Source organism: Aspergillus caelatus (assembly GCF_009193585.1).
Source record: "Aspergillus caelatus strain CBS 763.97 unplaced genomic scaffold BDV27scaffold_189, whole genome shotgun sequence".
Lineage (NCBI taxonomy): Eukaryota > Fungi > Ascomycota > Eurotiomycetes > Eurotiales > Aspergillaceae > Aspergillus > Aspergillus caelatus.
The window spans coordinates 16,455-38,159 of NW_022475452.1; the positions used below are offsets into that span (position 1 = coordinate 16,455).

At 48.8% G+C, this 21,705-nt stretch overlaps 8 protein-coding genes across 8 annotated transcripts; 3 read left to right on the top strand and 5 right to left on the bottom strand.

Moving 5' to 3' along the window:
• Positions 1-118: 118 nt before the first annotated feature.
• On the top strand, positions 119-2,295 carry BDV27DRAFT_167246 (cytochrome P450; the record flags this gene model as incomplete). The annotated part of the gene is made up of 8 exons (XM_032074432.1): positions 119-239; positions 289-328; positions 383-478; positions 531-1,335; positions 1,404-1,458; positions 1,510-1,567; positions 1,620-1,800; positions 1,864-2,295. 8 exons carry the CDS (start codon positions 119-121, stop codon positions 2,107-2,109), a joined length of 1,602 nt encoding a protein of 533 aa, XP_031924080.1. The 3' UTR covers positions 2,110-2,295.
• An 879-nt stretch (positions 2,296-3,174) lies between these two features.
• Positions 3,175-5,316, bottom strand: BDV27DRAFT_161118 (FAD binding domain-containing protein; the record flags this gene model as incomplete). The annotated part of the gene is made up of 6 exons (XM_032073157.1): positions 3,175-3,923; positions 3,973-4,085; positions 4,165-4,775; positions 4,862-5,007; positions 5,066-5,146; positions 5,205-5,316. The coding sequence occupies 6 exons, from the start codon at positions 5,314-5,316 to the stop codon at positions 3,175-3,177; spliced, it is 1,812 nt and encodes a 603-aa protein (XP_031924081.1).
• Positions 5,317-5,685: 369 nt separating this feature from the next.
• Positions 5,686-6,898, top strand: BDV27DRAFT_161119 (VOC family protein; the record flags this gene model as incomplete). Its single annotated transcript, XM_032073158.1, has 5 exons — positions 5,686-6,105; positions 6,176-6,325; positions 6,382-6,626; positions 6,682-6,791; positions 6,867-6,898. The coding sequence occupies 5 exons, from the start codon at positions 5,686-5,688 to the stop codon at positions 6,896-6,898; spliced, it is 957 nt and encodes a 318-aa protein (XP_031924082.1).
• Positions 6,899-11,669: 4,771 nt separating this feature from the next.
• On the bottom strand, positions 11,670-12,680 carry BDV27DRAFT_148190 (uncharacterized protein; the record flags this gene model as incomplete). The annotated part of the gene is made up of 2 exons (XM_032070869.1): positions 11,670-11,860; positions 11,933-12,680. 2 exons carry the CDS (start codon positions 12,678-12,680, stop codon positions 11,670-11,672), a joined length of 939 nt encoding a protein of 312 aa, XP_031924083.1.
• An 885-nt stretch (positions 12,681-13,565) lies between these two features.
• Positions 13,566-14,531, top strand: BDV27DRAFT_161121 (fumarylacetoacetate hydrolase family protein; the record flags this gene model as incomplete). Its single annotated transcript, XM_032073159.1, has 3 exons — positions 13,566-13,733; positions 13,804-13,881; positions 13,944-14,531. The coding sequence occupies 3 exons, from the start codon at positions 13,566-13,568 to the stop codon at positions 14,529-14,531; spliced, it is 834 nt and encodes a 277-aa protein (XP_031924084.1).
• A 3,172-nt stretch (positions 14,532-17,703) lies between these two features.
• On the bottom strand, positions 17,704-18,482 carry BDV27DRAFT_32741 (uncharacterized protein). The gene has a single exon (XM_032076337.1). It carries the CDS (start codon positions 18,336-18,338, stop codon positions 17,898-17,900), a length of 441 nt encoding a protein of 146 aa, XP_031924085.1. The 5' UTR covers positions 18,339-18,482; the 3' UTR covers positions 17,704-17,897.
• BDV27DRAFT_32740 (uncharacterized protein) lies at positions 18,483-19,684 on the bottom strand. Its single transcript, XM_032076336.1, has one exon. The coding sequence runs from the start codon at positions 19,575-19,577 to the stop codon at positions 18,627-18,629; it is 951 nt and encodes a 316-aa protein (XP_031924086.1). The 5' UTR covers positions 19,578-19,684; the 3' UTR covers positions 18,483-18,626.
• A 1,236-nt stretch (positions 19,685-20,920) lies between these two features.
• On the bottom strand, positions 20,921-21,479 carry BDV27DRAFT_133670 (uncharacterized protein). The gene has a single exon (XM_032068142.1). The coding sequence runs from the start codon at positions 21,347-21,349 to the stop codon at positions 20,951-20,953; it is 399 nt and encodes a 132-aa protein (XP_031924087.1). The 5' UTR covers positions 21,350-21,479; the 3' UTR covers positions 20,921-20,950.
• Positions 21,480-21,705: the final 226 nt, after the last annotated feature.

Sequence of the window (21,705 nt, forward strand, 5' to 3'; positions counted from 1 at the left end):
ATGGGGAAAGGTAGGATAGAGCGCGTGGAGAGTTGGCCCGAGTGCGTGCGGGAGCCGTTTATAAACGGCCTTTGGGGTACCTTCGTATGCTTTTGGTCATTCCCAACACAAATTCACCATGATCAATGCAGCTTGGATTGCTCTTGGCTTCTTAGCCATCGTTCTGTTGGCCAGGGGCCTCAAGGCCAGTCAGAGAGATGCGAAAATGCCCCCCGGTCCCCCGGGGCTTCCGCTGCTTGGTACGGCCCGAGCAACCACGGCACCCCAGCCCCCCACTGACGGAAATAGGGAACTTGCATGAACTGCCCTGGTCTAAATCATATCTGAAGTGAGCAGCAGTCCGTTTACGCCGCGAGGATCCAAAACTAATGAACTGGAAAAGAATGCTGGAGTGGAGCCGGAAATACGGAGACATCTACTCGCTCAAGCTGGGATCCACGAACGTGATTGTCCTGAGCAGTGCAGATGTCGTCACTGAGTGAGTACAGTGAGCTTCTCGAAAGGATCAGCCACTAACGCACACCTACCAGGCTGTTCGATAAGCGGGGAGCAATCTATTCCAACCGACCGGACAGCTATATTGCTAACGAGCTACTGTGCCCGAATGAAACCCATCTCTTGCTGATGAGCTACGGCCCAGCCTGGCGCCATCTCCGCAAAACCTTCATGTCGGTCTTGAACATTTCTACCGTCCAGACGCTGCGCACCTTGCAGGGTATTGAGGCGTCGCAGACGATGAAGGACCTATGCGATACCCCCGAACGCTTCTCTCAGCATATCCGTCGATATGCGACGGGGGTAATTCTGTCCTCTGTATTCGGCACCCGTGCTGAAAGCTTTGACGATCCGAATGTCAAGGAGATTTATCGCGTCCAAGATCAGTTCTCTGAGATTTTAGAGCCCGGCAATACACCGCCGGTCGATGCCTTCCCCTGGCTCCAGTATCTGCCGTCGGGCCTGGCGAGCTGGAAGCAGCGGGCCGCAGAAGTGTATAAAGGCCAGCATGATCTTTATCACGGGCTGCTCAACGGGACCAAGCGCCGAATTGCGAACGCGGGCTACGTCAACTGTTTCATGGACCGATTACTGTCGGATGAAGAAAAGGCGAAACACAATCTGGACGACGAGCACTTGGCCTTTTTGGGTGGCGTCATGATGGAGGCAGGCTCCGATAGCACGAGCTCCACGCTACTCTCCTTTATTCTCGCTATGGTGAAATACCCGCATGTATTGAAGAAGCTCCAGGCTGAAATTGATGCGGTCTGTGGTGACGAGCGAAGCCCAACCTTCGAGGATATGCCCAGCTTGCCTTACGTGCAGGCATGCGTCCTTGAGGTATGTTTCCCGCACGCATTTCCATTCTTCCAACCTATATGAGAAGGTTTGACCAACATAGCATACAGACAATGCGGTGGCGCCCTGCTGTGCCTGCAGCATTCCCCCACGTCCTCACTCAAGGTAGGCCTCCGGGTTGCACCGACTTGACCACTCACTAATGGCTCCTGCTAGACGACTGGTATCGGGGCTACTTCCTTCCGAAGGGCTCCATGGTTATTGCAAATGTGACGTAAGTTTTGAATTGCCCCATGTCACCTTGTGCATTGCTCATAATTCTCCAGGGCCATTCATCAAAACCCTAACGACTACGAAGACCCCAGCCAATATATGCCAGAGCGCTACTATAAGAATGAACATGGTCTCAAGCCTGGCAGAGTTGCTGATCCTGCACGGCGCAGTGTATACACATTCGGTGCCGGACGGCGAGTCTGTCCTGGAATGCATCTTGGAGAAAACTCCCTGGTAAGCCTCTCGCAGCCAATACATCTGGGCGTGAAAAGTAGCTGACTGGGGCATGTGCATTAGCGAATTAACATGGCGAGACTAGCATGGGGGTTTGACTTCCTGCCACCCCTTGACTCCGTCACTGGGAAGGAAGCTCCCCGGGAGCAAATTCCGGTCGACGTCAAATCTGCGTACACTGATGGCGTTTCGTCAGGGCCCAAGGATTATAAGTGTCGCATTGTGCCTCGAAGCCGGAAGCATGTAGAAATCATGCGGAAGGACTTGGAACTGGCGGGCCCTGAAATAGATCAGTATAGGAAGCAGTGATGAAGTGCGCAGGAAGCGAATTATTGATTTGAGAATAGAGACCGCGCGACAAATTGAACCTGCCTTACCTATTCACCGTTCAATTCTTGGGTTCATATTGTATATAAACGAAATCAATTGGTACCCATTCCAATCCCGCTTTGGTAGCTGTCTCTCCACTGACAGTCGGATTTCCCAGCATTATAGCATTGTTGGTGGAGGCCTACTGGAATCCTTGCTTTTTTCTCTGTCTATCCTTTGTTTCTAGAGCGAATATTACTGCCAATGAGATTGACGATAGTCCTGAAGCTTTTGGAGCGAGTTTCTAAGTCCCTAGGATACCGCATCCAGTTATCTTTGCTCCACTGTGTATGTTCGAAATTAGTACTACCCAGGACGAGCAATACATACATATAGCTTCATGCATAATTACTAGACGAGTCCCAGTCCTTTCCTGTTTCACAAAGAAACAGTTAACTGTCCCTCCCCGTTCGACAACGGCTTAGCAGTGGCAAAATATATATGTTCCTGACCCTGCTGTTTTCACTCCATCCACGCCCAAGAAATGATGCCTCATCGCTTGTCACATTCTTCAGATTGATTATATAGGTTGTTCGGTATAACTATTTCCTGACCTTGCCTACTTGACTTCGCTTCTTAGTCAGGCGGCTGACTACTTACTATCGAATATGATAACACCAAGCAAGCATAGAGGTATAGTGGAAAGCCAACTCTCAGCGGCGATAGCACCGCGTAATTCAATGGGATGAGTACTTGACCATGCTCAAACTTACAAAATTGCCACTCAGTAAAAGAGATGCCCTAGTCATTGTAGAATGGATCGCAGATTCCCTGACTCTAACAACATTAGCGGCCCAAGGCGCCCAAGACTTCAGTGAATGATCGATCGGTTATATCAATCCATACAAGCTCCAGTAGGTCGAAATTGCTCTTCGTAATCATAAAGCGCAAACCCGCCGTACGCTCCCTTTGTGATACTGTTTTAATGACAGGCCTACTAGCACGGTTCACCGTCAAACTTCAACAATGATCATAATGGCTTTATATTTATATATCAGAGGCGGCTTATTTCTGTAGAATAGCCGACAAGACCTTCTCAAGTTTTTGTTTACAGGTGTCTTTGCTATCCAGAGAGTCCTGGCAGCGCCATCCGACGAATCTATCTGGTCTCACCAGGACACAGCCGGATTCCTCTACCCCTCTCACGCGCGCCCATTCCATATAAACATCCTCCCAATCCTGCCGGAATCCGATCGAAAAAACATTGATCGGCACCGAGAGCTTCTGGCTCACTGCGGTGGCAGCGGCTTTCCAATTCTCCCCACCAGGCCCCGTGAAAATGCAGAAGGTACCCTTGCCCGCTAGATCTTGGGTCGAAATCATTCCGCGCGGACAGGCCACATCGAGCCACACATGCGGTAAGCGACGTCCGGGAATGGTGCTGGGTACGTAGTGAAGCACGCGGTCACTGGTGTTGGGACCCTCACTGGGTCTTGTGTCCACGGGCTCATCGTCATGGTAAATGGCATTACCAATATAATGCTGGCCCATCTCAATTCCCAAACCATGATATTCATGACGGCACGTCTCAATCGCTGTATTGAAAGCCTTCCTCCGAGCGGCGCCAGCGGGCGTGGACTGGCTAAGCTCTTGCATTGCCCTCTGGCGGGCTTCTGTATCCTCGGTCAACAGGCCCAGGACTTCCCACACCTGCATTTGATGCTCGAACGCTTCATTTGCGCGGGTGACGATGGACTTTCCTACGGGCTGTCTCTCAATGGAGTACGAATCCAATAATCCCGGACCAGCCAGACCTGGATGGCGGTTAGCGTTGCCATTCCATGGCTCACTCCATTGCCTCACCTTTCTCCACATAGGCAATCTTCCAGGCTAGATTGTAGGCATCTTGAATACAAGTGTTGGACCCCAACCCATTCATTGGCGGGTGTCTGTGAACTGCATCGCCGAGACAGAACCTAGAGGTAACCATCAGTCCGTGCACTCGAGAGAGGGGCATATCGAAGCCATTCGTTCGTGGCTCCTTGAAGCACCTACACATTCTTCCTCGAGTAGCTCTCAGCCACAATCTCGTTGATATTCCATTGAGCTACACTCAAAACATCGACATCGATGGATGGATCCCCTATTAAGGACCGAATGTGCTGAATATATTCCTCATTGGACGGCTTCGCATCCCACAACTTTCGATGTGGGAATAAGATGAACATCCACTCGTGCCACGGTTTGACCATGCGCGCAATGCACAGCCAGCCAAAGTCAGGGTGTGGCCGATCTGGCTGAAGAATGAAATGCAGATTTCCCATGCGCGTCTTCATGAGGTTGGTCAAGTCGGCCTTGACCAGCACGTTGATGGCGACTCCTTTACCCGGTTGGGCGATGAGCGGAATTTGAAGCTGCTTCATGATTCTACTTCTGGCACCGTCTGCGCCAAATAGATATTTTGAGCGAATAGTATACTGGTGCTGGAGTAAATCATCATGCACGGTGGACACAATGCGGCCGTGTTCATCCTCTGTGAAGTTTACAAAAGACGTGTTGAAACGGGTGTCAAAGCCATGTAACACTGCATGCCGGGCGAGAATGGGCTCCAGCAACGTTTGGGGCAGATCGATAGGTAAACAAGGACTTGCCAGCTCATAGTCGCCCTACAGGGGGGGAAGGTTAACCAACAGTCCTCTTGGAAAGATCTCGATTATAGTTAATGCCGAGGGCGAAGAACGACATGATGTACCTTTCGACGCGGGTCTGATCCCCAGGAGTAAAGCCTAGCAAACTCCTCTCCGGCCATACTATAACACCAGCGAGTATGCTGCATGGCGCCATCCGCATTTCCCACGCGCATAATCTCCTCCTCTAGGCCGATGTCACGCAGGCACTCTGGGTAGGATATGAACATCAGCAATTCTTCTTACCCATCCTACAGATCATAACTCACCCAAGGCGGCCATGTTTGTGATATGGGCTCTTGGAGTGTCTGCTGTCCCTGGGGCTGAGTTGATCATCAACCCTTTTAGGCCTGATAGCTAGTTAGCCATCCCTGCTTGGACCCGATCCGCATTGGAGGGCCACTCTACCATGATAAGCTAGAAAGCATGCCAGCGACGACCCCGCAGGGCCTGTGCCCACAATGAGGCAATCCACTTCCAGTGGCTTGCCGGAGGCCGGGGGAAAGTGTTCCTTGCGCATGGCGGGTAGTTGGGTGGGGGTGGATTCTAAAGGTGTATTGAGGCGTTTATAATGATCATAACCTGTCCGAGGACATGAAGATCGAGGGTCCTGGTTATGTATGGCCTTTTGAATGTCAGGCATCGCGTTGGCCTTGAAGCGGAAGCCAAGTCCGTAAAGCCGCGGGCGATGGAGTGATCGTCCGGGCAGTTTAAGTAAAGAATTAGTCCGTCCGGCCGGCTGGGCCGAAGTTCTTCTCCCCATGGGGAAACTGACCTCACAACGGCCACCGAGTTCCACCGCACATTCTTTTATAATGTCACTTTCTAAGCTGTTATGATCTGATTTGTTCTTCTCTAACGGACGGTAGCGTACAGCAATCAATCCACCATGACAAATTCTCAGTCGAAGAAGATCAGTCTGGTTCGTCCAGCATTCGTGAACTATACCCATCAGAATTTCGATCAAGCCACAGGCTTCCTGGAAGATTTCGGTCTGGTTCCGTGTCACGAGTCAGAGGACAAGATCTATTATCGCGGATATGGTACGGACCCCTTTGTGTATTGTGCACAGAAAGGCGACCGTGACGAGTTCGGCGGTGCAGGCTTCGTGGTCGAAAGTGAGGCCGACCTGGAATACGCCAGCGAGAGCCTCCCCAACGCAACCGCAGTGTACCATCTCGACGCGCCTGGCGGGGGCAAAGGGGTGACCTTCCGGGATCCGATCGATGGATTTGCTTTTCACTTGGTTTGGGACCAGTCGCCAAACAAGGCGCAGGGCCCCCAACTGCCACAGTTAAACTATAACCTGGTAAGGGCTCGAGAAATATCACCTATTCCTACACACTGCAACGACCATGTGCTAATAGATAGGCCGGTAGCCTACGGAAAAGCATCGTATCAAGGAAACTAAGCGGTTCGGTAAAGGTCCAGCACCCGTGCACAAACTGGGCCATTTTGGACTCTGTGTGACCGACTTCGAAGCATTCTATGAGTTCTTCACAGCCCATTTCAACTTTCACCCAAGTGATGTGTGTATCTTCTTCGCTGGTTGGTAGATGCAATATGCTGACTTGTACTGTCGTAGTTCATTTATGATGAAAGTGGTCGGAACATCACCGTGTTCTGTCGTCTAGACCGGGGCTCCACCCCGGTGGATCACCATTGTTTCTTCTTCTTCGAAGGCCCCAAAGCACATGTGCACCATGCGTCATTTGAAACGCATGACTTTGATATCCAAACAATTGGCCATGACTGGCTGCGTGAAAAGGGATATACCAACTGCTGGGGCGTGGGACGGCATGTCCTCGGAAGCCAAATCTTCGATTACTGGTATGCTGCGACAAAACAACGGCCAAGGAACACAGCTGACCTGAGAATGGAGTAGGTTTGACCCTTCGGGCTTCATCGTCGAGCATTATGTGGATGGAGACCTCTTCGACAACACAATCCCCACCAACAGGACGCTGGCGGGCCCCGACAATCTGCATATTTGGGGTAAGTCAGACCTCCGTGACTCGTTCAAGGGAAGGTTCCAAGCTACCGTTGGTCATTTGCTGACACGACTATAAGGTCCTGAACTACCTCCCACATTCTTACTTTGAGCTCTGCGGGTGGTTGGTATGGGAATGCATGGTTTCTGCCAGTAGTGGGAGAACAAGCACATCAATGGAAGATCGGGGAACCACATTGGTCGCAGGGAGTAAGGATGTGCGCTATATATAGCATGACCGTTCTAGAGGCAACGGCCTGACATGATGCAATGAGTAAAGATTATATTTTGAAGCTTTCTGCACCGGATGTGCCTATGGTTGTCTTGTAGTTAGACTAATGGAGTTCGTGACGCATCCTGTTACATTCGAGTTGCTTATCGGAATGAGCAGTATTAGATGTCGCAATTCCAAGCATCCCATAGGCCGTATTCTTGTTGGTTGTGGATCAATATCAGCCCCTCATGTGGATCAGCTGCCCGTAAAATACGATAGCCTCTCAGGTCCACAAAAACGGCCTTAAAGGTTAGCGCACACTTATGTGCTGGATTCCGCACTAAGGAAAAACTAGCATCAAACGGCAGAGTCAAAAATGGCCCGAATTGGTACCTGCGCTGGGGTTCTAGAGTGGCTAATGGTTGCGCCAGCGCCCCTATAAATAGTCGGTTTGAATTCAATTTTCACACCTCGCTATGCTAAAGCTTTTCCCTGAGTATCCATTCTGTTTAAGTGAGAATCAATCTTGACCTCAGGCAGTTCGTTCACTTATAGCGGCGTACCAGAAATTGTCATGGCGGCCAACGAGAAAACGGGACGCCACGGAGGCTCGAATCGTACCGATAACGACCCTGATATCAGGGAAGGTATTGCGAAGTTTGATGGATCGTTCGCCCCCAAAGCGAGGCCGAGTGAACCTCTGCCTTGTCCGTGCTACACAAACCGTGACTATCTTATTGGCGGTTGGTCCGATCCTTCCATGTAGGAAGCTGTGGTACGTGGGCCTAGTCTGTGCCCCCTAGGATAACAAAATCTTAAGCTACCTTTCCAAGTTCATCGAAGTGGTCGGGATGTCAGGCCTTGTATATATGTCTAGGAATATTAGCTCTACGCTGCTCAGTTATAATATCAAGTAGATCGGTACTTATATCGGCCTATGAAATATGTTTTTGATTAGTATTTTATCTACACCACAGCTGCAACCACAGGGGGCTATCTTAACCAGATAATTATATTTTCAACCATTTTTTCAGACTCTGTCCTATTTCACGAGGTTGGTTTAATCTAAGCACTGTTAATTAATATACTAAGTCTCTATGCTAGGAACTATCTATATATGTGTTCAGACCCTGGGCGCAGCGTTGGGTGGCGGTATCTTAACAGGAGTCTGGGGCCGTACCCGCTCCATAGAGCAAGTGCTTTAGTTCCCCCATATTTGCTAAAACTGGTGCTAACATCTAGTAGGGTTCATGGAGGCGGTTGTTTTCACGATACCGCCACTATTTTGTCAAGAGAGGTCTTTCTGAATGAGGTATTCGCTTCCTTGGTGCTTCTCTTCCTATCGTACAGTGTGGGTCTCGACCCGAGGCAGGTACTTGTTTTTGGCCCACGCCTTGGGCCTCTTCTTGTTGGCTTCTCTCTAGGGATTATATTGTCTGCCACCAGTAGAATTGCCCCCGGGTATGCTGGAGCTCAGATAAATCCTGCCAGGTGTTTTGCATTTGGCATTGCGAGGAGAGATACGTCAGGTAGGTAATTCGTAACAGAGATATGGCAAGAACCATAACTAACCGCTTTATAAGGCCAGTGAATTTGGTGGTTTAGACCAGCAATTGCCGCACTTTTGCAGGCTCTTCTATATAGCCTAGCCCCGCCTGCTTCTCGGTCGAAGGCAAAACAGGATCCGTTGCCAGCCCTGCCTGTGTTGCAGGAAAATGATACATCTTGTTGTGCCTGAATTATAGCTAGCACATATCAACTCCCTCCACAGCCTCTTCTACTGTTACAATCTGCACTCTATCCTACCATTCAACTTTCTACCAAACCCAGTATTCTACGCTCTGCTGATGACCCCAAAGTATTAGTGGTCTCTTGCATGGCGTATTATGTAAAAAGAATACGTTTTGAATCCCGTCTTCGCTTTGGGTGTTAGTATAAAACGTCATATCTGCCGCTGCTGGCGAGAAGGCCGCATGACGGCACTAATAGGGTTAGTGAAACGGTCCTGAAGGGAATTAAGGAAGCAAATTGGTTCTCTCCTCGAAACCAGGTTCAAATATGGCTTGGTATGAGTTCCGCATACGAATCACTGTAACGCAGCTACAAAGGTAGTACATTGGAATATAAAATTAGACTGGACTGTATACGCCTGCTGCTGTAGGGTGATGCAAATAGGTCTAGTAACTACGAATCTACATACTTTGAGAATATAAAGTTGTCTAATAGCAGGTCGCAGCTGCCTTAGGATATTATTCCATCCTTCCAGCCCCATGCACTATGTATGATTATCTGCGTGTGGTTCGCATCTGATGCTGCCTGATCATGATCCTTGTTTCTCTTCACGGAGTTAACGGATCGGAAACCGGACGACCTTGCCCCATATCTCGGACAACGAACGCAATCCCGTAAGGCTAAGGTGCAAGGTGTGTATGTGGAGTGGCTCTTGGGTTATTTCCCTAGCTGGTCGCTGTCTGAGAGATGCTTGTTCCTGAACCACTAATACTTAGTGCTTTCTTGGGACCTCCTGGTGGAGCGCCGGTGTGAACTCTAAAGAATTTCCCTTCAAGTAATGATTTCAGACCAGCATTTTCCGAAAGTGATTTAGTTCACTAGGTATAGTGGAGCTAGAAGAAGAAAATAACAATGTGGCTGGCGTACGGCGTGTTTAATCTGATCGAAGGCCTAGTTGGCCATAATCCTGCATGGGCGGACGAGGAGGATCTCTGAAGACCAATAGTCGTTCGAATAGTTTACAAACTTAGCGGTAAGCCCCCCAAATTCTTCTCGATCTTACAGATCCTGGTGCTGAGAGTCTAGACCTGTCCGAGCTGTCGGAATTTCACGTATGCATCCAGATCCCGGCCGCTCTCGTCCTTTACTTGTCGGGCCTATGCGCCTTGAATATAGTTTTCACAGTTATGGCAATAGGGTTGGCTGACCGCGGTTAGTCTATAACTGATCCTTTCCCTAGAGACGTAAGACTTTGAGTCCGAAGCCCCATATGACATGAAACCCTGTGGCAAGACATGCGGACGCCTCCGCGGTTAAGAGCTTTTGACCCTTCAGATGCCAGCTGTACCAGATCGATAAGTATACCCACGTGGCGGACCATGGTTTTCTGCATGTAAACAGCCGGGTTATCTCATGGTTATTGAATGTCCAGTCGAGATCTGTGCACCTATATAACACCTCACATATGCTGGCCACAACCGAGCAGGCGCAACCATTCTGTGTCCAGTCAAAGGATCAGAGGGTTTGGAGTCAACAGGTCAGGGCTAGGGAAGAGCATCCAAATGTAGAGCTGGGAAATTGACATCTAGCACTTCGCAGAAAATACCAGTAAGCAAGTTACGGGAATTAGACAGGTGGTACAACTTCTAACATCCTTTTTGGCTGACATCATGGCCCCATCTCTGCGACCTCTACTACACATCATGGACAGAGCATGGCAGGGCATTGCAAATGTGTTTTTTTCTGGAATGTTTTGGTTCCATCATGTATAGTAGCCATTCTACAGTCACCAGAGCATTGTCTTACCACCGTGTCATTTTTGACGGGTATAGCCGAACCTGATGACCCTTTTTGGAAAGGCTCAGGCTGTGGGGATTTGAGTGAGCCTGTAGTTGAGGGCATTCACAGCTCCCCAAGGAGTAAAAGCCCCTCGTAGTGTTCAACAGACCCAAGCAAAGCTTGGTATTCCTTTCCAACCTATCCCTATTTTAGAAAGTGCTGCTCGTGTGCAATCACCGACCAAATATCGACTATGGTCCACATCTCCTTTGGGCCCATGTGGAATAAGTCATCGGGATGGTGTGATTGAAGTTGGATACAAAGATCAACATGGCTGTGGCTTGAAATACACAGTAAGTAATTCCATTGATCATGCTGGTAGCGACCAGACTATGTGCTATTTGCAGCCGTGGCATAGAGATGCTAGAATCAATAATTGAGAGTTGAAAACTCGCCGAGCAACTTTACACTATGGGGAGCTTCCTACCCCTTATTTTGGAAATTTACAGGCGCATATTTGACGCTCAGCTTCTGTCAAATTACGCATGGTCAAGTTAACAAGTGGAATTGTGCAAATACTATTAAGTAGGTAGGTCGATGAGTATACCAGACACTGTATCGGAGGTGATATGAGCAACGCCCAGGCCGCACGAAGAACAATGTGTCAAGTTTAAGTAGTGGTGTATGCACGGCCAAGCACAGTTGGCCGAGCTGTAGCTTTAATAGCAGACGAGAAAGCTGAGCTTCGTAAACGAGACGTGGGATTTCAAGTCACAATCATTCAGATCGCGGAGACGGCCGGTGCTTAAACACAAAAGTAAAGATACAGCTCGCTATCTCCGTTTAGAAAGAAATGAAAGCTGTAGGATTACTTAGACCTCTTTCGGTATATCAGAGAATTCCCTTGTTTACTTCTAAACTAGGAAATTATAGGTCAGCTACCATAAGGTAGTGAATTAATGCTTAAGAGGATTGTATTTACATGATCACAATTGTAACCTTCAGGATCTGTCGATTGGGTACGAATGCGCCCACAGTTGCATGTACAAAATATCTATCGGCTTAATACTTGATTCCCAAGACCGGCCAAGATCCCCGAAAATGCAATGAACCCATCAAGTGACACCGGGCAGCCGCAACAGTTCCGTGGCTTCTGCCTTCACCTCTTCCCGGTGATCCACTTGTCACCTACTCCAAGAGACTGCTGTGCCAATTTTACCTTCGCACTAGCGTCTTTTCCCAGCCAAATTGGCTCCGTCTTATCCAGGCCCTCTTCGATATCATAGGACTGCCCTCCGAGTACATATATCGCTCTTCCATGAAGCCCCCGCTGCAGCTTGTTATCCCAATCTGTTGTTCCAATGCTTGGCCTGGCGTGCAGATCGGGAGATTCCTGCTCATCATACCACATGGCGTCACTACCAGGACCTGCAGCAGCAATGGCCACTAACACGCTGGCAATATCCTCTGGCCCATTCACAGGTAGATCCCCCTTCTGCCAGTCCCCTACGACGCCATCGACCATGTTTGTGCGAGTCATGCTCGGACAGACAGCATTTACTCGAACTCCGGGGAAGGTATTGGCGACGTAGGGTCTCAGCGACCGCATCAATCCAATAACAGCATGCTTGGCGGTACTATATAAGAACATGCCTGGAGTTTCCTTGAAACCCCCGTGGCTGCTCAGCAATGTGAGGCTTTTGTCCACGGCACCACCATCATTGTTTTGGCTCAGGTAGGTGAGAGCCAGATGAGTGAAGAACACAACCCCAGTCAAGTTGACATCGAGAGTGAACGTACTCGGCTCTTTTGCGAGATCGTCGAGGCTGTTTCGTGGGTCAAACCAGCCGGGGCGCTCTAGCACACCGGCATTGGCAATCGCATGGTCAACCCTGCCATACCGGGACAGGGCGAATTGAAAGAGCTTTCGCACATCTTCGTAGTACCGAACATCGGTTTTGACATAGTGAACCTTTTCCGATGATATGGATTTAATAACCTCCTCGGCGGCAGCATCGTTCACGTCCCCGAAAATAACGTTCGCTCCGCGGAAAAACAGCTCTTTGACGGTAGCTGCTCCGATTCCAGTGGATCCTCCGCTGAGAACGACGACAGCATCCTCTAAGGCTGAGAGGTGCAACGTCTTATGGTTAGGGTCGAATCGTGCCATGGCGTAGTAATTGATCTGAGTAGTCGGGAATAGGGTTCGATCAACGGGATATGAGACGGGGACGGAATAGATTTGTTGCAATAGGACTATAGCAGATTAAATACACTGGCTCCCTCACAGGCCGCGGCATGTATACCTCCTGTCCTATCTGAGCTAGCCTGGTCAGCGGTTGTCCGGATAAGACCAGAATCCGTTCCGTTGCTCGGCCGAGGAGACAAGAATAACTTGTCTGGATTCTGGGAATTGGCATTCCCACGCCTGTCAATTGTGTCATTCGCTGTTTCCAGTCGTCCAGTTAATTGTCCAGGCATAGGAGGTCCGTTCATCTAGCTTTCCAATAGCCTGATTCACGTCTCACGGATAGTTTACTATGATCGTCTACTTAACCTAATCATCCACAACTGCTGCAATAAAGGGGGGTGAGTTTGCGTCTGGAAATAGTCCGTCCGTCCATCTGCAAGGTTAGTTCTCTGTACGAGCGAAATGCATACAACATGTTGTTAATGCCAGCTACAGTCGCCACTCAGATTGATTGATCCCCCCACGGGGCTGTCTCTATCCCTGGCCAAACCTTGCCGTCATGCGCTTTTCTATGCAAGATAAATACTTCGCATGTAACTGCGTTGATGCAACCCTAAAGCCGATGGAAATGGCCCGCGGGGCATCTCGGTGCATTAGCGCCCGGGTCGGCACAACGGGCCATCTCAATTCGCAGTGAAAGCCGAGAAATAAGAAAGAGTCCATTAGCCAGCAGACTGCAACTTATATCTACCACCCACTGGGAACCTGACTCTTGTAAGTACTGGATGATTATCCGTTACCTGGTCCTTCCATTACTCAGAGACAGCCAATTCAGTCCCAGTCCGTTCCACGTAATCCACCAACATGTTCCAAAGGCTGATTCGCTTTGTGGATGATCACGGCGCGATTTTTTTTGGAGATGTCCTCGAGGGCAAGAAGTTTGAGACATTAATTGGCACGTCGGTCCCCGTCCTCGAAGGCTCCCCAGTGACGGGGCTCAAAGCGACAGGGAAAAATGCCGTCGTTGCGCAGGTATGGCTCCTTATCTTCCAGGTCGCGGCTGTCCCACACGATTGCGATAGCGAGTAATAAATACTTGTAGTTACTTCCGCCCCTTGCAGATGTCCCTGTTTTTATTTGCGTGGGGTTAAACTATCGCCAGCATGCAAATGAAGCCAACGTGAGTCGGCCCCGTGTGCTCCCTTGCAAGTATAAAACATATTGTTAACAATTTGCCGGAAGCTCACGGTCCCTCCCTACCCGGTCCTATTTACCAAGCCATCCAATGCCCTGGCTGGTCCCAGTGATAAGATCCCTATTCACCCAAAGGCTCAGTCAATGCTTGACTATGAGGGAGAACTGGGTATTGTTATCGGGTGGGACGCTCTGAACGTGTCGGAAGACAAAGCATTGGACTTCGTGTTGGGCTACACATGCGCTAACGATATATCTGCACGAAACTTCCAGCTTCCCGATACATCAGGGGGCCAGTTTTGCTTTGCGAAGTCTTTTGACAAGTTTGGACCTATTGGACCTTGTATTGTGTCTTCTCAGCTAATCCCCGACCCACAACAACTTGTTCTCCAGACGAGAGTGAACGGCTCTGTCAGACAAACCACATCCACCTCCGATATGATTTGGACGGTGAAGCAAATCATTGCGCATGCGAGTATGGGTACTACAATTCGGGCTGGAACTGTTATTATGTCTGGAACCCCATCTGGTGTAGGCTTGTTTTGTCAGCCTCAAGCATTTATGACAGCGGGAGACGAGGTGGAGGTGGATATCGACGCCATCGGTGTTCTTAGAAACAAGATAGTGTTCAATTAAAAGCAAGATGTGCCAATTTTGCCGTACGAAGTCCATATCAAATAAAAGGATAGATACTAGACTTCTTTTTCAACCTGCACGCACACCCGGTCGCTGCGACCATGGTGTTCTCCTTTCCATAAGCCTATGATTTGTTCGACCAGCAACTACGTCAATACAGAGGTTTCGGAATCCCATCACTGTGCGTCCGGGCTATCCAAATTCCGCATACAAGATGTGGCATTACTCAACTTGCTCCCAGTCAGCATAACCACACCAATTGCTGTGAGGGAGGAGCTCAATCTGGCCATGCCAGAGCGAGAGCCAAGCATTCCCATTAAGGCCAGTCGGTTTCCCTCTGCGCCGAGGCTCATTAAGAGTCTTTTAGATAGAGTTCACCTCGTGTCTCACGCTGTTGACGTATGAGAGTGCTTTCTTTCCTTGCAAACTGTTTTGTGTACAGTGTCCTGAGAGTTGGAGAGCGTCTACGCAAAACGACCACACTGCCCATAATCTGCTCATATACTTCATCTTGAATGGGATTTTTCGGATTAGCAACAGAGGTGGCCTATGGGATAATGGGATCCAGTTTATGACATGCTTCAATCCTCGCCCTCTAGACCCCAGGATAGTTTGACTACGGCACTCTCCTCCCCATTTCCAGGACGTCCAAAAATGACTTCGGCCTCCAACTTGCCGGGTTCCAGATTTATCACGATGTTAAATAATGTTGAACATTTCTGGGTTTGATATGACGATAGGCCCTCCGAGCAGTAGATAGCCTCTGGCATATTATACATGTTTATATCAGGTTCTGTTGAGTAGATAAAGTAGATATGTACCCTGATCATGTAAAGCCCCGAGGCTTACTATCTAAGACAAGCTAGATTCGATCTGAGTCAATGCGGCCGGCTGAGGGAAGGAACTAAATAACCTGGGTCCTGGAAACTGGCTTTGGGCAATAGCAACCTTGTCAACAGTGTAGATGTCATCATTATATCTATAGATAATAGTCGTACCACCTGAACCTGATGCACCTCATGGCAGTTAAGAGCCATAGTGTGGCTTTTAGCTCGTGTGATCTTTGAAAGCGAATCAGGTTAACATTTGAAGAATAGCTTCCCTGGGACTGTGAATTACTCTCATATCCGTATCACCGCCCATCTCCCAAAAAGCATAAGATCATAATTGAGGAGAGACTTTAGCTATATCAACGGTATACGTCCCTAATGATGTACAAGTCGATTGGCGCAAGGGCATAATAGAGTAGGTCTACCCCACCTTTTTCCCTCGGGTTGTCGCAAATGTAAGTATGTCTTCGTTTCCCATTTTAATTAAAAACAATTAGCCGCACTGCACAACGTAGCTTCACTGCAGCATGGATACGCCGACTGCAGGTACCAATTTTATTATTTGCACACTAAACATGAGGCGTACATATCATAGTGGGCTGACCAATTCTAAGCATCTAGAATTATTGGTACTACCTTGACGTTGCATAAAAGGCACTACAACGAATATGTGCCGCAGCTTAACCCAGTTAGGCCCCTGTTAGGGAGCAATGGTTCACTCCATTGATTAAAATACTATTCTTCCGCCTTATTCCATTCTCCACAGTTGCTGAGAGTCCAAGGACCATTTGGTCATGTTACCATAGGCAATAGATGTGAATCATCACGCTAGTTCTTGTCGAATATGTATATAGGCGTGGTGTGATTCTCTCCAACCCTTCTCCAACCTGTCTATGCAGCCGAGAAAGATTCTGGTGAGCACTCACTGTATGTAAAGAGTTTTACCATGGCTATCCGCTTGCAGCAATTGCAATGTCATATGTTTTTGGTTTATCTTCTCTTATTGCTGGTACCGTTGGACAGATGTGGGTGATGAAGCTGTGGTGGAAAGTCTAATTCCATCGCAGGATTAAGTGATATTTATTTGGAGATGCGGTTGGTCGCTAAAGAGAAAAGATCACCGGGAGGCTGGGTCGTTCCGTAAAGTCAAGGCCGAGCTTATTTGTGGTAGTCTAGAACGGGGAAATACATTTGTCAGTTGAACCTCAACGGAACGAACTGTATCCTCCCGGGCCACCCGGCTGCCCTTCTAAAATTGAAGCCATACAAAACGCCCTATAATTGCGTCTCTATAGAATCATGGGTAGTCCTATCGAGTCAGACAATTCGTAACTTATGGCCCTGTATATTACAGCCAGAACACCTATGTGGGGCGCGTCACAGGAGCCGATTCAGCAAGTAAAGCCTATCTACCTGTACAATTTCATCTGCGTATTTTCTGCTTCCTATAAGCGCCCTGGCTTCCTGTACTGCTATGCCCGATTCTGTTTGCTTCTATTAATATGACGGGTAGGAATTGGAAGGGTTTATCCGAATATGTTAAGTATGATCTTGAATAGGGTCACCTTTAGAAACAAGGCCTCGTCTTGACGTTTATGCGTTCTTCGGACTCGGTACGTAAATCGTATGGGTTAGAGAAGATCGTGTGTTTCTATTGAGACCTAGATAAAAGCACTGGGTAAGATATCGGCGTGCGAAGGAGGAAAGTGAGTAGTATACAGTATGTAGAAATATCGACAAAAGTACTAGCAAGCATTTACTGGACATTCTCAGGTTCATCGACGCAGGTATTCATACTCATATAGCATTATAACACTGGCTCATACGTATTGCCGATGAGTAAGATACGGTCCTCAATTGTCACCTTAAAACCCTTCAGTATATTGCCCCGTGGATGTTATCTCCCAATCTTCACACTGCATGATGATATGGCTAGCAGTGTCTCCATCGACTGATCTCGTATCACTTTTGGAGGAAGAAACGGAGTTCTTCCGGCACCTGTTACCTTCTAACGAATCGTCACCGCTTCTCGTACACCTTCGTCCTCTTCTTCGTTTTCTGTCCCTGTCTCTTCTTGCTCTAGTGCCTGGTCCTGCTCCTGTAACCCAAATTCGGCATGCAACTCCTCACTTGGCCCTAGCTGCTTAAGGTGAAACGGCAATACCAAACACAGGACCTCAAACGGCAAGTCATCCACCACACCCAGCGCAAGATATCCTCATACACGCTCAGCACATCCATCTACAAATTCAGGTTTCCGGTAACGACCGCGTCACCTCACTTGCCAAACCATACGCAATCCCGTTACTTATCTGCAGCCGTAGATGTTCATTGCTCAAATGTTCTAACAGAATCTAGACCCGCACACTGAATATTAACATCGGAATAGCAACTGCCAAAACCCAGTCCAAGTTGCGCATGAAGGCTCATGTGGCCGTAGCGGTTGTGATATCTCCGGAAGTGTGGCCTGGTTAAAGGTTAGTGTGGTAGAAAGGACCATGCCTGAGCCGACGCCGAAAACAACTGGGAAGCCGGCTTAGTCACGCACGGGTGAATAATCGTTGAGGGAGAACAGGCCCATGCCAGCAGTGACGCAGATGTAGCCGAGGAAATAGAAGGGGCGGCATTTGCCATTCAAGGCAATCAGGATACCGCTTAGTATGGCGAAAGGAGCAATGGCTGCGGTAATCGTGGAATATGTCCCGGATTGGGTCGCGCTGAGGATATGAATGGCTTGGAATTGTACGGGAGGAATTATCGCACCCAGTAGAGCAGCATATTCTGGATGAAGAAAATCCCAGAGAGTACAGAGGAGCGTGACGCTTGAAAAGAGCCGGAGCGGGGAAGATAGTCCTGAACGGAATCTTGAGGCATGGCGAAGGTAAAAGAGCACTAGTCCGGCGAGCCCGAGAATCAGAGATACCAGAATGGCATTGTCAGCCAGATCTACTCGCTTGGTCGACTGCCAGACAGTCATCCTGGTGCTTGGCGAGGGTGCATAACGCACAGGACGAGCATGAGGAGCAGTAGAAATAGATCACGCAGTGACAAGTTGATCTGAAAAAGCCCTGCGCCAAGTCAACATTGCGCAAAGCAGCCTCCGAGGGTGAGTCCGATGCATATCCCCACGGTATGGGCCGTGGGGATATGCAATTAGAATTGGTCGCAACAATGCGTAGAGTACGGAGTAGAGGTGGCAGACATCTGAGCGCGGTCCATGAAAAGGGGATGGTATGTAGCTGTACTGAGCCGGTTGACGATGTCTTCACCGGTCCTGGCGGCAATGCGGTGAGGCTACAAGTGCACGTAGACGGAAGCTGATGCCTTCTATGCTGGAACGGTGTGGCTTAGATTGCGTTGTTGTGCGCGTAGTATCGGAGTTGGCAACGGGGCTGAGTCGGCTCAGTTCGATATAAGGGTCCTCTGGTTGCATTCCTGCGGATTGCTTCGCAATATAGATCAATTTGTTCAAGACTCCGTATTCAATCTTCAGCTTAATACTGTACACGGTAGCTTTCAGCGTGGTCTGGTAGATGTAGTAGTTCGCGCATTCTACTGCGATCAGAGCGATGTCCATCAGGATGCAGACCAGGTTCATCATGAATAATTGTAAGATGATGTTACGGTTGTCTCGATTGGGGTTCAATTTCAACATGCGCGTAGTTTCCCAGATGTAAATACCCGAGATGATCAGTTCTTGGGCGCAGAATCCCGCGACTTGGACTCTCTCCATGATGTTATATGCATGCAGGTACTTATACGACTGCTCATAATTGGCGGCGTATGTCAATACGGTAGTCGGTATATGCAGGAGGAAAACATTGGCAATGATCATCCCGCAGACGAACTTTAGCACTCTTGTATTTTGAACAACCAGATGTAGTCTGGAGTAGAGTACGAAGGACTGCCCAGTCACCATGGTCCACCACCCAACCGTGACAAGAGTCAAGGAGACCCAGATTGCTGACGTCAGATCAAAGAATTTCATAAAAAACCCGATCGAGTAGGGGAGGATCCCCGCAGTCGAAATCAGCAAACTCCAAAAGTAGATCCCTTTATACTGTTTGAAGATGGAGAAGATGAGAACCATTAGCTCAATGGAATTATACCAGGCGATCACCACGAAGGTGGTGATAGTGATGCGAAGACCATCGCTGTTACCCGTGTAACTGCCCGTAACCCAATTCGATGGGCTGGACGAGCTGCCAGTTGACATGGTTATTGAAATCAGTCAGGGTAAGTGTGTAGCAGTGGCAGTGAACTGTACAACGTCCATGGTCTGGGCGATGTTGAATATAGGGGTGGCCAGATCACGGGTTGCCAACACAGCACGGAAAAGAAAAACAGAAAAGGTGCATGTGAGTTGGAAACGGAGAAATGTTGCGGGGGGATTTTTGCAGATGGCTGCCCTCTTGGGTCTAGTGCCTTTTTACGCGATCAGATAATAAATGATTCGTATTCGACGAAACATTTTAGTACAACCGCAGCTATACCACATTTAACACACAACTATGTGTCCATCTTACATGATTTCCAAGGGCCCAGGGTAGCTGTGTATTGGTCTACTTGGTCTTTTGTGCAGCCCACCAAACGTTCCTTTCTAGACGGTCCTTAATTAGGGCTTGTTCGCAATTGATAGCGCTGCATGATTGACCCTACACTCCGTACGGTTCGGAGTATGCCCGACAATCAATTCGATTTATTAAATGGCGGTAGAAATAGCCGCTGTACGCGGCCAAAAATGGCAGACACCTGTTAGCACGTGACCTCCATATATATATCTGTTTCCCGCCACAGCCACATCTGCTACGATCACGCACCTTGATACATGTCTTCAGCAATCGACCTCCAGAATAGCAGCTTAGCTCATAATTTCCGTGAATTCAGTCATGGACCTTCGCCAAATCTATCAACGATATATTTCAGACGTCCATCATGACTACATTGCTTCAACATATCCACCTTCCAAGCTTTCCAGTCCGTGTCCCTATCGACTCCAGATGTAGTCCAGATGCCACGGATTAAGAGAAGTGTCTCATTCCAGGGAAGATCAACATCAAGACCAAAGAAGAATCTTCGTAGCCTCTCGTCTTTGCTCATGATCTCAGCTAAATCAGTTGCTCCCTTCGCTTTCCAAAAGCAAGCTAAGGCGTGATCATGAATGGTCAAGGACGACTTTCCATGGTAAATATCCCCCATTTCTGCCGTCACAAGAGACGGTCCAAATGCTTCACTGGCAGGGACTACGCGAGCCATTTACCAATTTATGATTCCAATGATATTGAGCTCGTCATCTACCATCAGGTGGTCTCCCTTATCGTCCACGTGCTTGATATAGAATTGCTCCGTCACGGTTGATGAATCAGGGTCCCGGTTTGCCGGAAGAGCCGGGACCTGGGACTTCAGGAATGAAAATACCAGGTAGGCATTCACCGGAAAAGATGTGTAAAGCTGACCATCAGCAATGAGAGCCATGTTTTGCTCCATGAATAAATTGTAGTAGTCGTCACTCGCCGTATCAAAGGGCCCAGAAGGGCTCTGAACGAGGAATCGCTCACTGGCATTAGCAGAGACTATTGGCTTGGAAGGCTAAGGACCTAGAAGAAAAGATCCTGCCTTTGAGAACGAATGATGCTGGCTCTCAATCAAAATTTCCGCCAAGCCATTCCACACCCTTTCCTTGTCTGTATCATCTGCAAAGCGCTTCTCATGCAGTCCCTGCATACTCCACGGCCTGCCCGTCATGTGTTCCATAATGATATAGCTAACACCCACCGTGTTGTTCTTGTCGCTAGCAAGGCCATAATCAAACACTCGGGGAGCAGGTACGTTGGTCATTTTGAGGAATTTGAGGGTGGCATATTCGCTGTGAATGATGTAATCGGCAAGAAATTGAGGGATGCTGCTACTAATTCGAGGTACTCGAAGGAGCCAAACTGAACCATCATCAGGAAAGCGAATACGAGCATGATAGTTAGCACAACCCATGAGGGATCCGCGCCCCCACGCTGGCGGGTACTCAATCTCGCATTGTCGCCCACCATTTAGTCCTGAGGCACGCTCGCAAACAGCATTTCCGTTAATTCTGGTCCGAATTGGTTTCACTTCCGCATGTACATTGGTTTCAAACTCATCATCTGTGAGGGACTAATGGCTGTTAGGCCCCATTCAAGTAGACAGCAAATGCATGGACTGTACCATGTCTCCGCACGTATGAGACGGCGGGCGACGGTGAGTTGCGCAGAGATGGCGATCACATCGCTCACAAGCACCAAATCCCCGTACACTCGGTCGTATGCAGCCCACGAAATCACAAGTAAAGAACCTATCAAGCATGAGGGCTA